General features: G+C 36.3%; 1 protein-coding gene across 1 annotated transcript in view; it reads left to right on the forward strand.

The window, feature by feature from the left end:
• Positions 1 to 26,286, forward strand: part of LOC136856790 (novel acetylcholine receptor chaperone) — a 59,379-nt gene extending 33,093 nt beyond the window's left edge. The window contains exons 2-4 of the mRNA XM_067134901.2: positions 5,105 to 5,243; positions 10,307 to 10,413; positions 16,821 to 26,286. Coding sequence (XP_066991002.1) covers positions 5,105 to 5,243; positions 10,307 to 10,413; positions 16,821 to 16,922 — 348 coding nt within the window. The 3' untranslated portion in view covers positions 16,923 to 26,286. The remainder of the gene's footprint in view (positions 1 to 5,104; positions 5,244 to 10,306; positions 10,414 to 16,820) is intronic.
• The last annotated feature ends 1,175 nt before the right edge of the window (positions 26,287 to 27,461 follow it).

The raw sequence follows: 27,461 nt of genomic DNA on the forward strand, positions 1-27,461 counted from the left end.
AACCAAATTTGAACTTTGGCTTCAAAACATGGAAAGTTACCCATAAGACTATAAACCAACTACAAGTCTTCATAAACCGCTGTCCCTGCTGAATTAGAGGGCTGGATATTATACCTCTTGAAGAATTATGTGACACAACAGTACAACAGCCAATCAAAGTCCAAATGAAGAAGAAATAGCAATGGATAGGGTGCATTAAGAAAGCCAACCAGAGCCATTGAAAGATCTGCATTTGATTAGAATCTGCAGGGTACTCAAAGATGTAGATGTTGGAAAACCTAGAATAGGATGGTGGAGGAAGAATGCAAAACTGTGGGAAAGACTTGGAGCCTGGCCATCAGTGGAGGTGTTTCACAATACCCTATGCTCCACTAGGATGAACAGGAAATAAGTCAAATACAGAGCATAGGGACACAGAGAAGCAGAGACAGAGAGCACAGTGCCCGCAATTACGCAATGTCTCAAAGAAGCAGCATGATTACGCCAATAGCAACCAAATAAAACTGAACTCACATTCTCAAGATAAATAAATAAATAAATAAATAAATAAATAAATAAATAAATAAATAAATAAATAAATAAATAAATAAATAAATAAACAAACAAATAAATAAATAAATAAATAAAACTGGACACCTTGTATTTACAGAATATGTTGAAAGTTATCTCCTTGAATTGCGATGCAAGCTTCATATCTTATGAGATTTTGAAACACACTTTGAAGTTCATGAACACTGATGAAACACACAGTGTTCCTAATTTCAATTTTTAATTCTTCTGCAGTTCCAGAATTATTCCTGTAAACTTTTCCTTTAAGAGTTCCTCATACACAAAATTCACATGTGCTTAAATCAGGTGAACAAGAGGACTGTAGGTATGCGCCGCATGGGCCATTGCACCATCCTGTTGGAAATAGCCATACCTTTATTTCTTCAGTATTTCAGCAAAAAGATGGTTCGAGAATGCTGTGAATATAACAGTCGGAAGTAATCTGTCTTGAAAAAATATCTGACTGATAATTCATTGGGCACTAATAGCCCATCATACACTCACCTTCCCATTGTGCAGAGGTCTCGGCTATTAAATGTGCAAGTTCTCTGTATCCCAGATCATATTGTTCTGGATATATCCACTCAAATGAAACCATGCTTTGTCACTCATACAAAGAAAGTTCGGATCCACGATACTATCGTGGACACCATTCATTAAACAGAAAACCCCTGGCACTACAGCCCTGATGGGACTTGGCCTAGCAAACGACTGCTGCTGAGCCATAAGGCCTGCAGATTACGAGGCGACGCATGGTCAGTGCGATGAATCATCTTGGTCGTTATTCTTGGTTTTCTAGACTGAGATCGTCATCTCACCATCAGATAGCTCCTCAATTGTAATCAAGTAGGCTGAGTGGATCTTGAACCAACCCTCAGGACTAGGCAAAAATCCCTGACCTGGCCAGGAATTGAAAAGGATCCTCCAGGTTAGAGGCAGGCATGCTACATCTAGACTGTGGGGCTGGACACTATTCATTAGCCAATTGCAAAATCTTATTCTTGGAATGAAATCTGTAGGCTGTATATTATGGACTGAACGAGTCCAGTAAGATCGTAAATGCCATAATTTTGTTGCATTACGTGCTGACGAATGTGAAATACCAGTTTCCTGATCTATTCTCCGAAGTGACTTATGTGACTGACTTACAGTCTTGCCTGTTATATCTTCTAATCTCTCCTGTGTGAGGGCTGTTCTTCTTTGCTGGTTTTTTTATTAGTTACGGAACCAGTATTATGCCACTGTGAATGAGTGGTTGCATGTAAAGTTTTGATGGTACTACAGAACCAGAAAACTGGCTATGGAATTTTCAAAGGCACCTATTAACTGGTTTCTTCTTCTTGTGCAAATAACACTCGGCCAAAAATATTCTCTGTGCTGTACTTAACGATAGTGATAATAACTTCACAAAATACCTTAAAACTCTAATAGTTACTAGCGAACTGCTACATCAGCTGTCAAGATTTCTTATCACACTAAGCTTGAAGCAAGCCATATGATGCATGCTTGGGGATTCTCACAGCCTGTGAGCAGGAGTGTGAAGTCTTACACTATACTCCCTGCTGCAAAAGAACAAATGAAAAATTAGGAAGCGTAAGTACAGGGCTGTAAAGGATACCCTGGGCTTTGGATACACATAATGATTTTACAGTCAGAAAAGAAAAAATTACCTTCATCTTTTTTTTAGTAGGAGAGGAAGAATAATGGACTAAGGGAAATTGGGAAGGAATGATGGCAGGATGAGCCTGGTAAGTGAAAGCAATACCAGACTCTGACTGAGCATCAGGGATTCACAAGTTAATGGCTCTTAATGGAACAAACAAGCTCTAGTAAGGTAGGAAGGAATTGGAACCTATTTAGCTAGTAAATTCACAAGAATGTTCAAATATGCATTCACTTAAGGTTATCACTTCTATGTCTTATCAATTAAAGATATTGCATCTGAATACAACTGACAAAGATAGAACCTGAAAATTCATGTCATTAAAAATTGGTGGACTCTGATATTTATTTTCTCCAGACTGGAAATGAACATATGCACAAAGCATTGTGGAACTGCATTTGACAAGGAGATAAATTGTACCTTTTTTGTTTGCTAATAGAATTCATTGTTATGGATAAAGTAGATATGCATTTGTGAATTGCAATATAATACACACAGTATTTTTTGTTACTACTGAGCCTTCACATTAGGTAGCATTAAGATTGATATTGTAAAAATCTGTCTTCATATTTAGAGAATCTAATACACTCATGTTTATGAAAATTGCAGTACTATGAATGAGTTATAAGAATGAAATCAAATTTATTTACTTATTACTAATAGTGATATACATAAATGATTAAAGTTTCAGGTTAATACATATGAAATTTCAGTATTTTATGAAAACATGAGCTGCAGTGAGAGCTGTTATACACTGTGATACTGAAACAGAGAGGCCTTGGATGTCTTCCAGGGGAATCGCCTGCCAGGCTGCTTGTATGCAAGTCCACAGTTTACTGATGCTGGCTGTTGGAGGACTTTGACTGGCTAATTGTTGACTGGCCATATACCATACATGTTCAATAAATAGGTGATATGTCTGGTGAATGGGCTGGCCATGGGAGAAACCATATCTGCTGTGCTTAGAGGAGCTTGAACATCCCTAGCAACATATACTTACGTATTGTCTTGATGGAATATAGTGCCAGGAGAGCACTGAAAGAGGCGACTTCACCTTCAAAGAAGACTGCAACTTCCCTGATGTGGTGATTGCCGATGAGATTACCTTCAATATGTAGCAGTCAAGGTTATGAATGATACCCAATGACACTCTACATCATCACGCCTAGTTTTTGGCTAGAATGACACTGGACAGTGCATGGTGGATGATATTGTCTATGATGTATACAGCTATCATTGTAGTCCAGGTTAAAGTGGAAATTGTCTAAAACCATGAAGTGTTGATAGCCTGCATACCACTGTCAGTGTCTGCAAGCCCATTGTTGCTTGAAATGTTTGATGATCCTGGGTCAAGGGAATCTACTGCAAAGGAGTGTGTGCAACCAGTCCTCTCCAAAATAGACATTGTTGAACAGTGAAAGCCATACCTGTTATAGTGCTCTGCTGGTGTATTAACACTGATGATGAAGCTCTATGATCTATCATTACCATGCAAAAAAAAGTCTGTCATTCCATGGTGTCATCACAGTTTGCCAGATTTACAATGTGTCCGTTTTTTTCAGTTCACTGCATCTACACTTGCATTACTGTTGTGGCAGTATGTCCCATATCAACAGCAATATTGCAGTACAAACATTACCTTCACACAGGCTGATCATTTGTCCCCATTCAGACTCTATTGTTTGTGATTCTTTGAGAAAGGTTTACACCCTGTTGACTGATACACTAATTGCTTGGCTCCTCAGTGACCCTCTACAGTAATATATGCCTAACATGAGAGTCCTACAGGCACCACTAGGTTTAAGGATGCAAAATAACTCTTCAATTATAATCACTTGCTTATTGTACTCTGCCTTACATTTACTGTAGCCTAAGTTTCACATACTTTTCAGTCTTTACCGGGTGAGTCAGCTGTACAGTTAGGGACGCGCAGCTGCGAGCTTGCATCCGGGAGATAGTGGGTTTGAACCCCACTGTCAGCAGCTCTGAAGATGGTTTTCTGTGGTTTCCCATTTTTACACCAGGCAAATGCTGGGGCTGTACCTTTATTAAGGCCACAGCCGCTTCCTTCCCACTCCTAGGGATTTCCTACCCGATTGTCGCCATAAGACCTATCTGTGTCGGTGCAACACAAAGCAACTTCTATGCTAACTTTTCAGTCTTCCTTTATGATGTTGCAATTTTCATAAATATGGGTATAAAAAATTATTTTGCAATGGCTTTTTTGATGTAAAACTAACTTAAAGAACTTATTTTAATTTACATTATATTTTGCATAATTAACCAATTTGGATTTCCAATTCACTTGGTATTCTTGGTTCCCATCCTAACAAAAACAAGAAAAATTGACCCAAAACCTTTTGTTTTGCCTTTTATATCATTATTATACATTGCAAACACACTGTACATCCTATATTGAAATTAGTTTATAAATCCATTCTCAGTAATCAAAACAAGAAAAGTGACTTAAAATCTTATGTTTTTGTTTCATTATTATAGAATGCATACAAATGAACGTCCTTTATTGAACCTTATTTAAAATCCATTCTTAGGAATGATCTATGGATTTTACTGTTATATAATCCAAGTTCTAGTGATGACTTTCAAGGGAAACATCAGCTGTCCTTCCATCCGAACGACATGATGAGCCTATACTTATTTCAGTCAAACATCAAAAATGTTGTCACTCAAAGTTCAAGGAAACTTGGTCCTTATTAGGAGTCTCAGAGTTTTCGTCAGTCAGGAAAACAAGACTTTTCCTTTCATTTTTCTCCAAGAATGGCCAACTTGCATCATCAATATTTACTGTAGACCTATGAAAAACCTACAATTCAGCATGAATTTGTTATCTGTATCTTTCAGTCAACAAAAGTAATTTCTTTTCTCTTTCAGAGGAAAGAATATGTGAAATATGCAAAGGTATTCCCCTTCACAGAAATGTTGGACTTCAAAGTGCCATCAAAGTGGTATCGCCGAACTGTTGGAAGTTTAGAAATAATCTGTGGTTTAGCTCTGGCTTTCATTCCAAGAAGTAAGTATAACTACAGTGTATCTAAGTATCAATTTGTATGACTATGTTGAAGTTATATCCCATTTTTTAAAGTTGAAAATATTTTTGTGCTATTATTGGAATCAATTTATTTTCAGTAGTACAGTAAAAACTAAGGTGATTATATATTCTGTATTTTATGTGGTCATCCAATCAATTGATGAATGACCCATTTCCTTGACAGATAAAGAAAAATAATATTTCCCCCCAATTTTATTTTCCATGGAAGCTTATGGCAATACTGTTTTAAGGTATACAGCCATTTAAATAGGTTTTTCTACTCAGTATTGTATCATTCTATGTGGGAAGGTCATTTTACATCAGCATTATAACTATAAATTCATGGCATTACCAGTTATCAGTCCAGAAAACCTCTTTCTTTGATTACCACCCCTACAAGACAGATGATTACTTCCCAAGCCAGAACAGCTAAGGGACAAGGGGAAAATTAGAAGTTTGCCAGGCCAAGAAACTGAAAGTTAAAAGAGGAGTAGAAGAGGAGAAGATAAAGTGCTGGGGGAACTTTACCCTAAAACTGGAGGAAGAAATTCAGTTGAAACCATCGAAGCAATTGAAGAGTTATCAAACTCAAAAGAAATTCAGTTGAAACCATCAAAGCGATTGAAGATCCCAATGGAAACCTGACCAAGAAAGAAGAGGACATCGGAGAGGTCCCGAGGAATCATTTTAATCACCTATTGGACAGAACAAAAGCAGAGAACAAAAGAACCAGATGTTGAAACCTACACAGAGGAACCTCCCTTTACATGGGCAGAAACAGAAGCAGCCCTTAAGAAGATGCTGCAAGGAATTTATGAAGTCAGCACGGACATGATTAAAGCAGCAGGAGTCCAGGATTTACAGTGGCTGCACAGGATGCTCAATGGAGTTTCAAAGGATGACAAGATACCTGCTGATTGGACCAAGGATGTCATTACCCCCCCTTTTTAAGAAAGGAAATAGACAAAAATGCTCCAACTACCAGGGAATAACACTCCTTTTTCATGGGTTTAAGATTCTTGAGAAAATCTTAGAGAGCAGATTGCGAGTCATCTTAGAACCACAGGTAGAAGAGGAACAGTATGGCTTCAGCCTTAATAAGTCCATAACAGATCTAATCTTCAGCGTCTGTATGTTAATGGAGAAATATTGGGGAAAAAATGCAAAGATCTATTCATGGTTTTCATGGATATTGAGAAGGCAATATGACAGCATTGCAAGAAAGAAGATATGGGAATGCCTGAGAAAAAGGAGTGTGCCAGAGGGACTGATGAGGAAAGTTCAGATGCTATATGATCATTGTACCAGATGTGTGTGATTGGGTGACAGACATTCAACCTGGTTCCAGACCAAATGTAAAGTCCAGCAAGGCAGTGCACTGTCCCCATTATTGCTTATCACCATCATGGATGACATAATGAAGAACAGCAAGAAAACCTTTGGTCAGCTAAATGCAGTGGCTTTCACTGATGATGGAGAGAAGCTGAGGAACAAGTTCAGATGAGGCTCAATGAATAGAAGGTTAAGTTCTAGGAATTCAATCTCATTATATGCAATCCCAAAACAGTAGTGATGGCAATTAACAGACAGGGAAAACCAGCAAACATTCTGCTAGGAAACCATCCACTAGAGAGCATGAAAAACTTTACACACTTCGGCAGTGTAATATCTCGAGGCACACTAGCCACAAAGGAGGAGGCAAATAGAGTGCAGAAGAGCTCTCAATTTTACCAGTAAGAACAAACATTCCTCTGGAATCCCAGAGTACCAGCAAAATCCAAACTGGTGACATATTGAAACCTGCACCCTCACTAAGAAGGACTCGTCAAGATTGCAGGCATCTGAGGTGAAGTTCTTGAGGTCCACAATTCAAAAAACAAAACTGGACAAGTTAAGGAATGATAAGGCTAGAGAGGAAGCTGGAATTGAGATATCATTGTTAGATCAGGTCAGCATGTCCAGACTGAGGTGGTTTGGGCATGTAATGAGGATGGAGCCAACAAGGGCAGCTTATGTTAACTTGGAGAGACATGTAACAAGAAAAAATATGGTGGGAAGATAAAGATGGACATTGCAGTTCGGTGTAGGACTCTGGAGGACATCATTAACAACAGAACATATCTCAATAAGACAGAGTAGAAGAGACTCGCCAACAGTACCCAGGAAACTGGAACTGTAAAATGATGATAATGATGATGAATTTATAGAGAGAAATTTCATTGCAAAACAACATCCTCAATGAATTTAAATATGAACAAAATTTTGGAAAGTTAGCTGTAGTCAACTATACAGAGTACTAGCTGATGTACCCGTGCTTTGCTATGGAATTCTACATTGTATACAGAATTCTAGGTTAGGTAGTGTACACCTTGTGAGCAAGATTGTATTATATTGCATAGCTCTTAAAGTTACCCTAGAAACGCGACGGGGAAGTCACCAATCGTCTTTTCTCATATGAAGACTGGGTTAGGGAATTTTTATTGTAATGGTAGGCCTGCTTGCCTACCATCAGTCACAATCAGGTTGGGGAGTTTTCATTATAATGGCAGACACTCACTCTCCGCCTGCTTTTTTACATCCTCAGAAAGACTGTCTTAGTGGTTTTTCCAACTGAAATGAGCATAGGTCATTACAATGGCATCAGTAGCAATGGCGTGATTAAAAGGAATATGAAATACTCGATCAAATGCAAAACCACGCATTTTCTCACTTTTAACGAACAGTAGGCCTACTACGCTGCCGATCTAACAGTCCAAAGTTCAAAAGCTGGAATGACCAAGCTGCAGACAGGCGTGATCCGTGAACACTCATCGTCTTTTTTTCGGCGGGGAGCTCGAATAGTGGGGAGTCCCAGGGCAAATCTATGCCCTTTTAATAATGTGTTTCCTGGGAGTACCCAATGAGTCGGAAAATCTCATTTCACTACACTGGCGGCAGAAAAATCTATCTGACTTGGCGGGAAATTTTTCCTCCAAGCCAGAGGAGAAAACCCCTCTTCACTGCTAATTTGGAATAAAATGAATGTAGAATTTAATAAAAGTGAAGAGAAAGATGCTTTTCTTAAGAAATGGCTCTTATCAGGGTTGAATTTTGAATTATCTGGTGAATTGTAGTGCTATAATTTGGAATAGGCCTGAATTGTAATTTTAGACCAGGTCATACTACTATTACTAAGTGAGCCTCTGCCAGATGTGCACACTGCTCATTCAAAACAGTGCGTCAGAGTACGGATACTATGCTGAACCAGTGTGTTACGTACCAGCAGTATCAGACAATCTACGAACCAGAGGAATGGCATGCTAAAGAAAAACGTTTTCTAACTCCCCAGCTATTTCCCGCCAATATTCAGTCAGTCAGGCTGTTATACTCAGTATGCAACAGTAATCCCATCTATCAGAATTGAGGGCACCATAAGAGGCAAAGAACATCACAACAAACAAGGGTCAATGTAATGTTATTGTTGATCAATGTTATGCGCTTTTGATATTGTAGGCCTTCACATTTAGTTTTCTTCCGACTCTGAAATACTACTCTTATGATAATCAGTATGGTAAAACTGAATAAAACATAAATGATCGGAAATTGTATTCTCTATAACTTTTGTTATGTAGTACTTTTCTATAGGACCAATAACATAGGTATTTAAAAATTACATTTTAGGCACCTACCCCTAAACTACCATTTCATCCAGGGTCAGTAAAATTGTTTATAGCTTAGACTACAGTTTCTTCTTCCCCGACTCTATATACCGATTTTCATTAAATTCTGTTCACCCCATTTTCTCGTGGCTCGGCGTCGATGTGGACTTAGCAACAAAGCTGGTATGCTAAAAATATATAATACATAAATGATTGTAAATTTAATTCTATGTAACTTTAGTTATGTAGTATTTATCAGTAGGACCACTAATGATATAAATATTTGAGAATTTAATTTACAGGCCTGCCCCTAAACTACCATTTCACTCAGGGTGAATAAAATTATTTTTAGCCTAGATTGTAGTGGCTCACCCCCCGACTTTACATACCGATTTTCATGAAATTCTCTTCAGCTGTTTTCTCATGATGCGTGTACAGACAGACAGACAGACAGACAGACAGACAGACAGACAGACAGACAGACAGACAGACAGACAGACAGAGAGACAGACAGACAGACAGACAGACAGACAGACAGACAGACAGACAGACAGACATTACGGAAAAGTAAAATGTGCATTTCCTTGTTACTTTGGACATGACCGATACAGAAATAACATTTTTTTCAAATTCTGAGCAATGTACAGGCAAAACTCTTATTTTATATATATAGATGTAGAAAAAGGTTCAGAGCTACTTCTAGAAATAATATAAAAGTAAAGTTAAAAGACTAGGTGAACAATTGATAGGGAATTTGCCACCTGGGTGTCAGCTCTAAATGCAGATCAATGACTGATTGATTGATTGAAATGCAAAAATCATAATATTGAAAGTTAGAACATTTCTTGTACTTAAGAATATTCTTCTCTGCTACTTTTCTCAAACCCTGTTGGGGTCACATTTTAATCTGGGTTGCATATGTGGACTTGGCTCACTTTTACAGTCAAATGCCCTTCCTGATGCCAACCCTAAGTGGAGAGATGTATTCAACTGTTACGTTGTTTCTATGGTATAGTAGTGTGATGTGCAGTGTGTAAATGAAGCAGTATTTTGAAATATTCTCATTATAATGTTCACTCAGAAAAGAAATCATTAAAATACAGTAGATATGTTAGAATATGCAGAATAAAACTGCTATAATTTGGAAACCTTATTTTATGAAATATTATACAAATAACTGATTATAAGCTAAATATCAGAAAGGCAAAAATATGTTGTCACTATCTTGTAGAGAATATGTAGATAACTTATAGATACATTTTTTAGAACTTTTGTGGTGGAAGAAGGTGATTTTAGCTCATTTTCAGAGTAAGAACCATTCATTTTCCTGATCACTCATTCAATACTGCAGAAAAATAATTTTTGTTTAATTTCTGGACTAACATAGTTCGTTTTTGTTATTTTTAGATTCAGTAAAGCAAGGAGCAAACATTGTTCTTCTGTTTATGATGATGATGGCTGTGTATTCGCATTACATGGTCAATGATAAATTTGAAAGAATTGCTCCTGCATTGGTAAGATAAAATATTTTTACTTATTACTATAGATACAACTTATGTGTAATAGTTTTGTTAACCCGTCATCGGTAGCATTGTCCTCACGCGAGATGTAGCGTGTATAGGCGCTCCCTAACATCAGCTTGGTATATGATTTTAGTTCTTGTACGGGCTCTTCTTGGCAGTTTGAATAAATTATACTAGTCGTTGGTTATTTAGTATATATCTAGGCATATGCAGTATATACTTACATATTTGAATATATCCACAATTGTTTATTACCTAAATATTTGCTACTACAGCTTTGACTCGTACATTGTTTTCGTTCTTTTAGAAGGAAATTATAATTTTGTTTTATCAGACTGGTTTTTTGTTAGCCCTTTATATTTATATAAATCTACATAACTATTAATAAATATTATGAAAAGGAACAAAAAAAACCTTGGCATTACAAATACATATTACAGTACAAAACAAATTTGATCATGATTTGTAAACCTCATTATTTTCTATCATTGTCCTGTTCACTCATTTCTTTGAACTTCTTGCAAAAAACATTCACTGCATACTACTATTGTTAGTCCAGTGTGCTATTTGCATATTGAACGTCTGTACGCATCGCAGCCAGCTGATGTAAATCGGTTTTACGGACTGGTTTCCGCCTGGGAACATCTGAAAAAATATAAATACCCTAGTTTTTTTGGTAATGATTATAAACAAGTTTTACAAAGTGATCAATTAGATTTTTATAAAAATGGATAAATGATAACTTTTAGCAATAATTACCTGGGGCTGCTGGTGTCGCATTTCTGACAGGAAGTTCTTGGCCAAGAATATTTTTGATGGAATTTCTGAGACCAATTGACAGAACATTGGCTGAAGCACGTCTCAACAGATGTGTCTTTATGACTTCCAGGGTAAGGTTTGTGATGTATTTTCTTTGTGGAATTGAATCTCCTGTATTAGAGAAATAAATAATCTGGGCATTGACAGTAGCCAGATTCAAAAGACCACAGAATACTGCTAGAGGCCATCTATTGTTTACCCTCTTCACGCTGTAGTCTTTTTTCTTCCTGTCAACATCAACCCTTCCTTTCGTAAAGTTGTAAAATGTAATGACCTCTGGCTTGCTGACAACTCCGGTCGCTGGGTCGATGGTGTCATCATTATGTAAAATGGACAACATAAGAACATTTTTCTTTTTCTTGGGAACATACAAAACTAATAGCATACTATTAGGTTCTTTGCTGAATCCGAACATGCTACTTCCAATGGTTCTGTTCTTGACATTCAAAAAGTCTGGTGGCAATTGAGGTTTGCTTTTTCTTACTGTGCCAACTATTGTAATTCTATGATGAGTAAAAAGGTCATTGGCAAGTGGAACAGATGTATAGTAATTGTCCATAGTGGTGTCCTTCCTGACTTGTCAATTGGTTGAAGTAGTCTCTTCACAACAGCAGATGCAGAATTGTCTGCAACATAAGGGCTTCCACTTGGTTGTTTACCGGGATAAATTTCCATATTTAAAGTATAAAAGGTCCTGGCATCAACCAAGACATAGATTTTAATTCTATATTTGTCTGGTTTGTTACTAATATACTGACGGAATTTAGATCTTCCTCGGAAACCTTCAAGCATTTAATCAGTAGTTACGTATTCCCCAGGTGTATAGCTTGAAATACAACTGCTGACGAAACTATAAAAAAATTGTCTAATAGGAGCCAGGTTGTCAATTATCGTACGATAATTTTGAGTACGTTTGTCATCAAACCGAATAGCTCTGTACAACTGGTGAAATCTTCTTTCACTCATGACTCCTCTGAAAAACTCAGGAGCTGTACCGTTAGTTTCTCATATTTCTCATGTGTTTAAATGGTTGACTTTCTTCACACCCAACATATATAAAACACCAAAAAGGCTAATAGTTCATCAGCATTGGTTTGCAGACAGTCCTTTTCACCATTTTTATAAGAAGTGGCCATTTCGAAAAGCTGGATATTTGTGAATGAAACAATGTCACTGATTGTTTCATTAGGAAATAAACTTTCCAACAATCTACAACTGTTTTACAATTTTTTGCATTACCTTTGACTCCTGGTAATTTTTTTTTTGCAAGTTACTTTACGTCGCACCGACACAGATAGGTCTTATTGCGACGATGGGATAGGAAAGGGCTGGGAGTTGGAAGGATTCGGCCGTGGCCTTAATTAAGGTTCAGCCCCAGCATTTGCCTGGTGTGAAAATGGGAAACCACGGAAAACATCTTCAGGGCTGCCAACAGTGGGATTCAAACCTACTATCTCCCAGATGCAAGCTCACAGCTGCGCGCCCCTAACCGCACGGCCAACTCGCCCAGTACCTGGTAATTTACGAACTATATTTTGGCTTATAATTTCTCCTTTCTTATTTGTTTGTTTATGTACCATTTGGTATATTTGTCCTTTCCAATGTACTGAAGTCCAGAAGGCTGCGTAATGGCTGTAGCAGATGGACGTTTCAAGTTTTTTCTGTTGTCTTGAGGACTGCACTGTGGTTCTTTCAGGTGCAAAAATCCCAGGTGACTGTGTTGAAGATGTGAGGGTATAGGCTGAAGAATTTGGGTGTCAGTTAGTTCTGTATCCCCATTTTCACACCAGGCAAATGCTGGGGCTGTACCTTAATTAAGGCCACGGCTGCTTCCTTCCCACTCCTAGCCCTTCCCTGTCCCATCGTCGCCATAAGACCTATCTGTGTCGGTGTGACGTAAAGCAACTAGCAAACACAAAAAAAAAAGTTCTGTACCAATATCACTTTCCTAATTGGATTGCTCTGTCTCAGTCTGTTGCATGGAATGTTCAGTAGGAGCATCACTTAGACAGTCAGAAGCAAATCCTTGGTCGTCAACATCAGTAAATATGTCGTCCTCTTCTTCAATCCAACTTAAAAGAACATATTCACTACGCCTATTAGCCATTGTAACTTCACTGTGACACTTTTCACTAAAACATTACACCAGCATGGAAGGCGCAAAAACTGTGACGCCAAAGGTAGCAAGGCTAGAATGCGCCTAACACAGCCTGTGACGTGACCGGTATCGTAGCAAGGCGCGGACTAACACGCTAGACAGAACGCACTTCCCCCACTCCCCCACGTGACACGTATGCGTGAATCATCGCATAATGAAGGAAAACATGTGACTCATATACTCATTTGAGAATACCTGGAGTTTGAAAAGTTTCAGTCTTAAACCAAAAAAACTTTTCTTAATAAGGAATGTTTTTGTTAGGAGCTACCTAACAATACCGATGGTGGGTTAAATAATTGTGAATTCATCAGGCAATTAAATTAGAAATATTTTATTTACTTTTTTCCTACTGTTAGAAACAAAGTAGATGGATGAGTAGAATTTCAGTGAATTTCTTTAAATGCTTTGTGGTAACAAATGATTTATTCAGTTGTAAATATGATTGCTGGTTTGTATATTGCTCTGGTTATTATCCCTAAGGATGATCAAAAATTAAGTTCCCATAGGGAAACTTTAATTTATTGCTTTCAATTACAGTTGAGTTACCTAAATTTATTTAATCCTTTATTATGTTGAAAGCAACATATATCATTTTGTGTTGGCACTATTTTGAACAAATAGGAGAACTATGTACAAAGTTTGGATACCACTATATTTATGAAAACCCTTACAGTAACTGAGAACTCTTAAAACTCCTGCCATTAATTATTCTTGATGGTGAAATCAGAAAAAATGCCTACAGTGAATGAAAGTATTATATGTTGATATATTCTTATTGCAATCAATAATAATGATTTTTGTTTTGTTTACCAGTACCATATTGTGCTTTCTTTCAAATGGGAGAAACTTAGCTAGGTGAAAATCCTTCCCATTTGATGGATTTTCTAGTCTTTCACTCACATTTCCAAAGCTAGTTTCATTGTGCAAATAATCATGTTGCAGTCAGCTGATGAAACAGTGAAGGTATCAAACAAGTGTCATAATCTATATATTTAACCCCTTAAGCAGGGAGCTCAGCACATACCGGTTCAGTCCCAGTTGGGGAGCGATTCCCCTGATTGAAGAAAAAAACAACCTTAGACTAAAATTAACTATAGAAGGGCCCTAAGAGAAATATTTACTTGAATATAGTGTATTTAATTGTTGAAAAATCCTATTATTTTAATTTTTCAATACTTTGTGCAAGAACATACTAAGTGCTTTCCATAGAGTTGGTAAATAATACACTAGAGGTAGCATTGGCGCTGCAGTTGCGTGCGAAGTTGAGTGAGTGCGCTGTTTGGCAAAAGCTGGATTGTTTGGCACTGTCACTACTGGAGCTTCCCGATAAATTGAAGTATACACTTCTCCGAAGGAAAATGCCAGTCTCCTGTCCAGCTTATAGCTGCATAGAGAGGTTCATAAAGGGCAATGGCATATCATTTCACAGGTGTTTTCCTTGAAGTTAATTTCCGTGCATATAAAATAATACTTTGCATTACACTTATTGTCATGTGAATTGGCCTACTTGGGCTGAGTTCGTGACTGATTCCCCTGTCAGTGTGAATAAGATTCTTTTGATACCTTGAAGACTGAAATTAATGTTTTATGAAATATATGAAATGACATTTTCCTTTCAACTGAATGGCCATGCCTTTGAAAGCAAATATCCAGAAAAATCATGTGCATGGTACCGAGTGAGTGGCTGCAGTCTTTAGGTCACGAAGCTGTCAGCTTGCATTCAGAAGAGAATCCTACTATCGGCAGCCCTGAAGATGGTTTCCAATTTTTACACCAGGCAAATGCTGGGGATGTATGTTAATTAAGGCCACAGTCATTTCCTTCCCACTCCTAGCCTTTTCCTGTCCCATAGTCATCGTAAGACCTATGTGTGTCGGTGCGACGTAAAGCAAATGGTACAAAAAAGAGAATAAGAAAAGATGTGCATGATAGCCTGGAATTGTGCTCCGTTTTTCACTTTTTATGTGTACTTAGTAGGCCTATTAAAAGCTATTGAATGTATTTTCTGTATATACAGTTTGTTGCTTTCTCTTCGTACGATACGTGTAGCCATCCCCATTCATACCTTACCAGATTTTACAATTTAGAGACTAGATGTGCAATGCCGTGTGAACATTCGAGTCCTTTACTTTTGTCAATATTATTATTCCTTTAAATGTCATATAGGACTATATACAAACATAATAAATTATTGACCGAGTGAGTGGCCGTGCGGTTAGGGCCACACAGCTGTAAGCTTGCTTTCGGGAAATAGTGGATTCAAACCCCACTGTAGGCAGCCTCGAAGATGGTTTTCTGTGGTTTCCAATTTTTACACCAGGCAAATGCTGGGACTGTACCTTAATTAAGACCACGGCCGCTTCTTTCTCACTTCTAGCTATTTCCTATCCCATCGTCGCTGTAAGACCTACGTGTGTCAGTGCGACGTAAAGAAAATTGTAAAAAAACAAAGTACAAGGAATGTTGTACATAAGGAAGTTCTTCAGTAAATATTTACCCCATTGATCGTCATGTCTTGATGAATTTCAGCTAGTATAGATAATCAAAGACAGGAATCACAAAGAAGAGGCTAGAACAAACATGAGAATACGAAAGGATGTGGACAAACTCCACTGTTGTCTTCGTAGATGGGATTTCACCTCATCATACTCAGTTCTTCCAGATGGCCTATTCCTTCCCAATCACTGACAAGTTCCCTTCTGTTTCATGGAGTTGGACAGACATAATTCTCATTAAAATCATGGGGTTCCTTTTTTGTGTTTGTCTTATATTCCTTGTTGCCTACCTCCATAGAGCATAGACAACATAGTGCAACTTCTTTTAGGAATTCTTATTTTAGTGAACAATAGCGTATTTTAGTTTGTGGCAAAATTATCCTTAAAATCCATTAATTCTTGTAAAATTTGTTTTTTGAATGGCAGCATTTTATTGTAATCTCATCTCAGGTCTCATACTACCCTATCCTGAGACGTAATGTGAGATTCAGAAAAGCATTGGTGTATTTTTAAAAGGAAATACTTCTAAGGGCAAGGTAGAAATGAAAAGAATAAAAATGTAGACACTGTGATAACCTACTCTGTTATTACAACTAAAACAGAGGAAGAGACTTTGTGTAGAATATATTAAGTATAATCAATGCAAAACACTGAAGTAAATGGTTCAGCAAATTAGAAAGATCCTTGTATTTTTGTACAGAATTAAACTGTTTGTTCAATTAGGTGCTTATCAGTGAATACTTCTGAAATTTTCTTATCATTAAAATAATATAGTCTACAATGCAGTAACAGTTGTGATTAAATTCTGCAAAATGCTGCTAAAATTATGCCTATATGGTTCATAAAATTCTGTGTTCATAAAATTATTTAAGAACTTAATAAAAGGTTTTATTCATATATACGTATCTTTTCTGCTAATTTTCAAGGTATTCTTCTTCATGTTGACGGGCCGACTCGTCATCGATTGGCAGCTCCGGCGGAAGACAACAGCAGAAGTAGCAGTCAATGGAGAGAAAAAGCAGAATTGAACCATATCAAAGTTGTATTTTTCAACACATCCCTGGCTCATTAATGAAGACAACTGGTGTGAACCACTGATTTGTACTTTGAAAACAGTGACATCTTGATTTTTAAAGATATACCCTTGAGAATGGTGTTTTGCATATATCATAACTTTATAATGAGGTTCCAGATACATTACACCAAATAAGAACTTAAGATGAAACGAGTTGAATGTGCGTTGCTATTGCAAACACAAACTTCAGTTAACTGCCAAAAGAACCAAAGAGAAAACCAAAGCTGCATATACTGTTTTTATGTAGGCCTATATATATATATCTTATATTTGCAGAATGAAACTGTTCATCTTATAAATGACAGATGGAAAGAGAACATAGAAGATGTTATATATTTGTTGGTATAGAAGTGATTGTTTCAAGGGAATGGCAGTGTGGTATTGCCATCTGACGTGAGTGTGATAAGGTGTTAACATGAAGAACAATGCTCTGCTGTGTATTATCTGGTAATCAATTTTATATTCTTTTCAGGATATAAAATTGTTTTTGACATTTTAATTTCTATTATTTTACATAACTTTAGTTGAAGACAATGACCTCACTCACTTGAGGAAAATTATTTTTAGAATTATATGGTACATTTCCAGATGTATTAAACAACATGTATTTTCACGTATGAAAGGTATTCATTAGAGATTTATAATTTATAGGTGTTATGTATACACCTAGTTCTTACATGGTAACCTAAATGGTTTCTTTGATATTAATTTGATTAAATATGGGTAAATTGTGGTACTGCCAGTATTTCATTCATAACAATTTGCAGAACAAGCTATCCTGATATTATTTCTCATGAATCGGTTAAATACACTCATAAAAAATTATGAAGGAATTCATTTTCATGGTCTTTGGCATGATCACAAAGCACTTTTTAAAATTCAAGTCTTGAAAATATTAAACAGCAGGTTAATACATGCCAACAGAGTAAGAACCTGACTTGTTATTCAAAGTTTTAAATATTCCTAGTTTATTTTCCAGGGAAAGAGCTAATGCTTAATTTATTTCTAAAGAATAATGATAGCTAATAAAATAACACATTTTAAACACTTTCATGATAAACCACAATGAAATAAATTTAATCCTGTTAACACTGTTTGAGAAAACATTTGAGTTATACCAGTAGAACTAGAGCTCAGAATTATACCATATGTTAAAACATTGCTTGCAACTTAGAACTCTGCCGTAAGAAAAAACTGACAGGATGAGAACTTTGATGATTTGCTAGTTAATACACAGATGATAGAGAAAACTAACTTGAGTGTAAATATTAGAGTTATGGTAAGCAAGTAGGAAGAACCAAATGCAGAACAAGCTTGAAGCTCTTACTGGATTCCAGGAAATCACCATTTCTGAATACTTTTCTTGCTAATTGTGAATTTTGTGCAGCATCCATCTCATACTGATCTTGATGAATAGTATCTTATTAGCAATAGGGGAGATGATTATTTCTAAGTTACTGAAATTATTTTATTTTATTCTCTTTGGAAATAATGAGAGAGAGATGAAAGATGAAGCTAGATACTTCTCAGAAACTTTGGATATTTCTTATCCAAAAGTTTAATTACCTATATACTAGCACTTTAAATGTTCTTGTCTAACTCAGAGAAACAAAGATAATGTGTGGGTTTTTGTTTTGTTTTTGTTTTTGTTAAGTGTAAGCTGTAAGAGCATAATTATAGTGACTGAATTTCACTACAAGCTTGTGGAGATACTGAGATATCACTGAGACAGTGAAATGATTCTTATTGACACTGCTGAATTATACAAATTATTGTAAACCTCTGCAGTTTTTCAGAGAACATATCATTTCAGTTTTCATACTTACTTTGTACTGTAAACTTGTGGCAAGTTTGTATGTTACAAAGTTGGCATGAAGATTTAGTGTTAACTTTTGGTGTATGTGATATACCGGTAACTTATTATATTACTGCAGGTTCAGCATTTTTATTTTAATTTATTATATTACATTATTATAGGCTACCTAATTTTGTCACAACACAAATTTTTCACTACGGTATTGCAGTTTTACTTACTGGTAATTCTGTTAACTTACTGAAACTATTACAGAAGCACAGGATTTCATGGAAATGAAGTTAATTATAAAATTTAAAAAATTGTCCTAGAGGAACATTTTGGTCTCAATGACAGACTTATTGCAATCCTGTAATGCTAATTTAATGCAACCTTACTAATAAAATACCCTTCCAAGATTGACAGGTAGAAACTAGTAGGCATGCCTGTAGTTGAATTTTTCGAAGTTTCAAACCTTTAATTCATTTATTTCATATGGCAGAAGGATACAAGTTTACAAACAATGATTTAAAAAAATAATTATTTACAACTATATACATATTTGAGTAGTCTTAAAACATACAGAATTAGACTTACATCACATGATGTAGTAGTGTTGGAGTTGAATGTCCAACATGCTTAACTATTTTACAGCTTCATCAGTGGCATCATGGATGTCCTGCATTGTTCTGTTGAACTTCTGGAGTGGGCAATCCATAGTGATATGTTGGAGAGTCTGGGGCACGTCTGCACAGTCACAGTAAGGGTTCTCAGTTACCTTCCACTTATGCTTCCAGTACTGACATCTGCCATGTTGGTTCTTATTTGATTTAATGACATTCAGATTTTTCTGGGTAGGTTGAAACCAGAAGGATGCTTAACTGGATCCAGGATTAAGCCTATAGCTCATTCCACATTAAGAAAACATTAAGAGACACCTATAATTAGTTGTGATTAAGGGATATTGTAATTTACTGTATAATGTATTATGATCTGATAGATAAAACGGATGAGGCATTTTTGCCGTGAGTTATTAAAATAACTACATAACATTTCCTTTTTCATAAATACATTTGTAGGGAGGAAGCACAATGGCAGGAACAGCCATCACTTCGTTGCCTTCCTTCATTTTCCTTCTTCTGTGTTGCTCTGGTACAAGCCTCGTGTAGTCCCTCACTCTGTGAACCGCTGGCAGATACTTCTGTAGTAAAGTCATCTACAGTATTTATGTGCAAAATTGTCTTGTGTTGAGTGAGAGTTACATGATAAGTCTACATGTGTGATTTCTTTATTTAACATTAATACTGTGATCTTTTCATTGTCTGACTCATTGGCTGAATGGTCAGCGTACTGGCCTTTGGGTTAGAGGGTCCCGGGTTCGATTCCCGGCAGGGTTGGGGATTTTAATCGCTTCTGATTAATTCTTCTGGCTTGGGGTTGGGTGTATGTGTCCGTACCACCACTCTCCTCATCATATTCAGACAACATACCACACTACCAACCACAACAGAAACACGCAATAGTGCTTATATCCCTCCATATATGGTTGGCGTCAGGAAGGGTATCCGGCCGTAAAACAGGGCCAAATCCACATGTGCGACACAGTTCGCACCCGTGACCCCACAGGTAGGGAACAAGGCGGGAGGAAGAGAAGAAGAAAACTGTGATCTTTTCAATTGCACTTCTACTCTGTTAACTTGTTTTTGTAGATTCATCTACAGTATTTCTTTGTTGCATCGGTTTTCCAGCCTTTATTGGCTGGAGAAATTTATTAAATGCAATTAAATGCATCCCTCACCCCTCGAGCCCATAAAAATTATCCATTTTCTCCCCCAATTTGCCTTAAACTTCAATGCTGAGGTTTTTTATGTGCTGTACTTTACCTCCGATTCTGTACAAACCAAAAATAGCCCCTGTAACCCCGTCCCCTTTAGTTCATAAAAATAATTTGTAGCTTAGTTAATTCCGCTTTTTGTCTTGAACTTAAATACTGAATTTCACAAATTTATGTGCTGCCATTTTCCCGTGATGATGTTGAGCAAAGCTGTTTGATATGGCAACCCTGTTGTCATGAGAGCAATACTGTTTCTTTAACATGGAATGAGCTATAGTAAACCTGTACTACAGGCTATCTTTAAGTGTTTTGTTTTGTTTCAAAGCAGTTGTATTTTTTTGGAATAAGGCTTGCTGAAATGTATAACTAAAAGGCCATAGAGATGATTGAAGGAGTTCTGCAATTATGCAGAATGGAAAAGTTTTGTGTATTTTTCAACAGAGTCTGAAAAGGTCTAAGTAGTATCGCATATTATAAGAATTTTTAAAGGCATGGGATATATAGTACAAAACAATATTGCATTTTGTGAAAGATGATGTACTACTTCAGAAATAGCATTTTAAGGTAATATTCAATTCAACAGTTTCAATATAGAAGCAAAGAATTTTTCAAAATAATAATACCTGTAGGTGAAATTCACATATACATTTTTCTGGATGCAGGATTTGGAGTCAATTTCCCTGTTGTTATATTGTTTCACTATTTGTAGGCTTTTTATTTGAATCCTCTTCCAAATGAAAATGAAAAACTTAAAATAAAGAAAGTTGAGACACAGAGAAAGATTTTTTTTTCTGTTATGGGCCTAAGCATGGGACAAATAAAGAAGGCAATTGGTACCAAGTGAATTGGAGACTCTGGTTCATAGAATTGCTGAATATCAGACAGTCATCATCACCAGAAATTCAAGCCTATGTTCACATTCTTTTCCCAGTAATGGAATTTATACTTAGTAAATTTCAAATATGTGGACAAAATTAACTGTAGTCGCTTAAGTGCAGCCAGTATCCAGTATTCGGGAGATAGTGGGTTCGAACCCTACTGTCAGCAGCCCTGAAGATGGTTTTCCGTGGTTTTCCATTTTCACACCAGGCAAATGCCGGGGCTGTACCTTAATTAAGGCCATGGCTGCTTCCTTCTCACTCCTAGCCCTTTCCTATCCCATCGTCGCCATAAGACCTATCTGTGTCGGTGCAATGTAAAGCAAATAGCAAAAAAATAATTAACTGTTTCTGGTAAAGTTTATGGTATTTTAGGTGTGCCATATTGTCCTAAGTATGCTTAAAGTACAAACATTTGCAAAATGAAATTCAAGTACAAGCACTGCAGTGATTTCAAAGTCACCTCCAATGCTTCAGTGTAAGATGTAAAATATGGTTCTGACTTCTTGTATTGGAAACAAGACATGTTTATATACATGGTACCATACCCTGAATGTAGTTAGAACATATCTGAAAAACAAAAGAAGGAAAGAAGAATGCATTATTGTTGAAGTACATTCAGAATAATGTCAACATTTGGGCACTCATAATTTCATATTTTTAAAACTTTATTTTTGACAAAATTTTGTCTGGAAATATTCAAACCAAAACACTAAGATATTTTTGGGAATAGAAATAGAACAGAACAGCTTCAAAGAATTCTCTCTCAAGGCAACTGTACTTCTTCATCAGTGAAAGTAATATAGTTCTTTGATGTTCATTAGTTTTCTGAAAAGTGAAGGACATTAAGATTATAATTTTCCTGAGTCTTGGGATGATGGACGTTATCAGTCATCAGACGAAAGAAGTTTCAAAATGAGCTTCCACTTTTCCATTTCTTTCCTTTGTATGACTGAACTATTAGTATTATGCATGAAACGCACAGACATAGTTTATGTAAGTGTAACTTCCAGCAGGTACTTTTTAAGCATTGTAAGCAATGCTTGATTTTTTGCTAGTGGCTTTACGTCACACCAACACAGATAGGTCTTATAGCGAAGATGGGATGGGAAAGGCCTAGGAGTTGGAAAGCGGCCGTGGCCTTAATTAAGGTACAGCCCCAGCATTTGCCTGGTGTGAAAATGGGGAAACCACGGAAAACCATCTTCAGGGCTGCCGACAGTGGGATTCAAACCCACTATCTCCTGGATGCAAGCTCACAGCCGTGCACCCCTAACCGCATGGCCAACTCACCCGGTAAAGCAATGCTTACAGATAACATTAATTTTATTCAATTCTGCCCCTAGTACTACAGGCAATGTTTAGCATTTTGGCCTAGTGTGCTACAGGTGCAGCCAGTTTGTTGCGATACTCAAAACTGTCAACACATGCTATGGGAAACAACACACAGATCTCCCAAGTCTGGTAGTAGAGCAGGCAGTACTGCCCTCAGTTTCGAGTAGCACAAGTCATAAACAGTGAGGTTAGGGCCGTTGCGAGGGTTGAGGTTATCGGCCTCGACACCGAGAGGGCCTCCTAAGAAATATTTTTAAAGACTCAAGTGTAATTGTGACCATAAACTTCAGGTGACTAATTATTTAATAGCATTTTCAATGTGACACATTTTACATGCTTATTGATATTAGGACAATTTGTTACACTTTGAATATATATGGTTTAAATATTGATACTGGTAATAGATTTGATATTTCTCATGTAAAACAAAAAATAAGGCATGTCATAAATTAAACACTTGCATTATGACTATCAGTTTTATTTGGTAAAAATCTTAAAGCTAATTCAATCATTAGGATTCAGCACACACACAGTTCTGTAAACAGTCAATAAACGATAGTCAGTAACACTACATTGATCTTATGCAACTTTCTTGTGTCGCTTTTAAGTATTACTGTTTACCAAATCTTGTATGTGGAGGCCTGTTTAAAATAGAAAATTCTTGTTACAACAAAATGGAAATTTAGTCTAAAATTATGTTATTAACAGCTTACTTGAATTTAATAATGAACACAGTTGTTTCATGCTGAATTATTTTAATAGATGTGCCGTTGGAAATTAGTTCAAGTAGTTTCAGTATCAATGGGGTCACAAGAGCAATGTAAATGTATTTTTGATTTCAAAATTTATGACTGACTCTTTCAAAATCTTACTGAACCTTGCCCTAGCTGCTTACAGCCAAAGCGAAAACTCTGAGTGAGTTGTACTGTAAGCAGTCTCAAGATATAATAGGTGATGCAAATCTAACTTTTTTGATAACTAGAACTGCTCACAGTTTTGAAAATGTTATGTTATGTTACTGGGTTACAAGTTTTCTCAGAACATGTCTCAGTTTTCTTCTACATTTAAAAAAAGTCACTGAAACATTATCACTGCAATATCTCACAGTCAGTAGAAATTGATTGTTTCATTGTCTGGAAAAACTGTTCTAACACTCAAAACTCCGTAAGTGTAGGACACAAAATTGTTTGTGTACATATATTTTGGTTAAAACAAATGCTTATTCTAAATATGCTATCATGATGAGAGGTAAGCAATTTGTACCAAAAAAGTTTGGTTTGAAGAATTTATTTGAGCTACTGAAGGAATTAGTGACAATGGATATACCCAGTGAAGGATGGGCAGTATGTATACCAACTAAAGAAAAAAAAACAAGACAGTAGGAGATGGCATATGTTTTCACATACGGCGATAAACCCATTCAGGCAGTTTGCATCAGGTTCAGCATAAGTATGTTCTACCTCAGGCACATATACAACCTATTATCAGATGGGCAAGTCCTTCGTCTTCCTTTTAAATGCTCCACCAAGCTAATTTGTCTTGGGTGATTTATACAACAGTCGTTTCATAAGTCATAGCAACTGTTTTATATCATCCAATAAAGCAGCAGCAATGTAAATCTGTTATATGCATTTGAAGGCCAGTGGAATGTGCTTCTCAATGCTAGCACTAAATTGGGTCTGGGTTTATGAGCAAATGGCAAGACGCAATTGAAAGATAAGTAAATAGAAATCATTGTTTTATTATCCACACAAATCTTGAACATAGGCAAGTCGTCTTGTAAAGTTCAGAACACTGTCAGCACAGAAATACTCGAATGCATGGATAATTCCTGCACAATCTAACACCTGTCTTCTGTTAAGCACTTTTCGATAACAGCTATTGACACCTCTGTGTGAGTGGACATGGGACACCCACTTTGCCACAGTTCAACAGTTGTTGAGCATCTATGTTTGAAGGCTTCAACATTGACGTGGTAAAGAATTATCACCCAATGCTTTTCTTAGCTCCGCATGACGCTGACGTGCATTTCTGCCGCAGAGAACTGCAACTTTCACATGTGACCACTGTTTAACTTTGCTTACATCCATCTTGGAGTATGGCTAGCAACACACTGACTTTTTTGTGTGTTGTAAAGTAGCCACTAATGTACACAGGCACTATCAGTTGGTGGTATTCAGTAGAGTGCAACACAGGTTTTCAAATGTACTTATGTTTGGAGTACCTAACACAGTTGTCATGACCTATGAAACAACCCCCTGTACATACATACATGCTAAATAGCATGTGGTAAATCACATGGTAACATTGGTTTTAGAGTTTAAGAGGCCTGTTCATACCTTTGCAAAACTTACCACTGATTTACAAATAGCCTGTCTTTCAGGCCCTGCTGTGAAGTTGAGAGGTTAGCTTCAAGTTTGTGTTTACTAACAGCTTTTATTTAGTTGAGTCTACTCTGAAATCAAACATGAAAGTTGTTGTAATGAGGGGAAGAAAGTAACTGAAGACAGAAAATGTTAACTGTGAAAATATGTTAAGTAATAGTGAGGAACTGATTTCTGGAGTTCATCAAATATTTCTTATTCATACTAACAGGAAATGATGAAAGTCCAAAATCTCCATATTACTTGAACTGAGGATATTGTGTTTGGTAAGAAGTAATCATGAGATGGGGGGCAGGGGTGGGGGAAGTAGCAGTTGTAGCTATCAATGGAGGGTTTATTAAATATTTGTTATTCCTATCTAAAATCTATTTTAGTCAACTTTGATCAAAAATAGCATTTTTACATTAATAAATTAAAGCATTTCACAAGTTTTTCTTGATATTGTTTAGTGTAAAAAATGTGAATTATTTCACAAACTTGTCATCAAGATTGCTAAATATAGTGATATTAATATATTTTTTCTCATTGTATTATAAATTGTATTTATTATACACGTAAGAGATATGAGTATGTCTTGCATTTTAGTGCTACAGCCCATTATAGAACTGTATGAACTGTTACTCAGTAAGCATTTTTGTCATTTAAAATAGTGATTACAAGGTTTTTGTTTCTATAATTATTCAAGAATGGGAAGCGTGAAGCCCGTTTCACTATTTGCTTTCTTTGCTTCAATCAAGGTAAGTTTTAAGATGTGCCAGTACTCTGCACAGCTTAATATTAAGCTCCAGAACATTACAAGGTACTTAACTTGTTTTAATTATTTCACTTTGAAAGTTGTTTATAATATTACATATCTACATTACATATATATATATGTTCTCAGCATTAATTACTTCTGGTAGTTCAAAGATGATCATAAGACAATATTTATTTTAATATTGGGTTTAAAAAATAGTTTTTCATAGTAAAGCATAGCATATATTCATTATGATGTACCGTATAAATTGATTCACATATTTGAGAGTATTCTATCATCACAACATAATGTACATCAATATTCAATAAATTTAAATTACCATACTGCCAAGAATGTAAAGGATATCTCTGATATCTTGTTGAATCAATTCCAAACTTAATACTCCTAATAAAGAGAAATCATGTGTATTAGGCTTTAATCAGTAATCAAATGATGAGGAAACTAACATTGTGGGTGAGACAGCCAGCAATTCAAATGATATAATCTGGAAAATCTGGAAAAATTCATTAATGAGATTAATAACACAATTTACATGCATTTTATTGCAGTGGGTTAATCCCATTCTCAACCATCCTAGAAGTGTTTTCCATGTCAACTTTAGGTGGTTTTAAATTCAGACGGTGTCTGATATATAGATGCACTGTCCGTTATATGTAGGTACTACTGTTATAGTAGTAGAAGTAGTAGTAATTTTATTTATTTCCTTTCAGCATTGAAAATCTCCAACTACAATGTTAACAGTATACACTGAAAAAAATCTGGCATTTACAATCCTCAACTAATATGTGATTGATACCTATACCTGTATATACAAAACTTGAAATAATTTATGCAATGGCGTAGATATTAAAACCACACGTTATTAGACTTCTCATCTACTAAGTTCAGGGGGCTGTTAATCACGAAAATGGAATAACAGCCACTATAACTTGTCTGATCAGTCGTTTCTGCTAGTGAGTGAGCATGGATATTACATGACGTGTACGAGAACAGCTTGCGAATCATTGGAGCTAATGTTTACACTCACTTCAAAGCCCTATTAGCAATTATTAGGAGGTTGGGAATGCAGAATACAAATTGCATGCTATTATGCTGCTGATATCAATATCAAAATCTATTTGAATATACAAGTGAATGTAGACATAATGTTATAGTCATCCATTGACATTTAGCATCTGAAATAGAACATCCAGCATCAAAACTCGTTAACTGTGTCTGTAAAATTACTGTTGAAGTCACTGCTGCCTCAACCACTATGTTAGTTTCCTTATCACTTTGAGCACTGCTTTCCAAAACAAACTCTTGAAAGTTCCTGCTTCATTCAGAACCAGTAGGAATTTTTTTCTGAACTTCACAATACTCCAGAAAAGTTGGGCGTACAAGACATTATTACAATCATTGAGTTCTATGTTCTTTACTTGTGTCTGATGATTACTTGGAGTAAGGATTTGACTTCTGTCCATATCTGCTTTCTCACTTGGCTATGACTTTAGCAGTCCTTTTTGCAGCTTT

Source organism: Anabrus simplex, chromosome 1, assembly GCF_040414725.1.
Source record: "Anabrus simplex isolate iqAnaSimp1 chromosome 1, ASM4041472v1, whole genome shotgun sequence".
Lineage (NCBI taxonomy): Eukaryota > Metazoa > Arthropoda > Insecta > Orthoptera > Tettigoniidae > Anabrus > Anabrus simplex.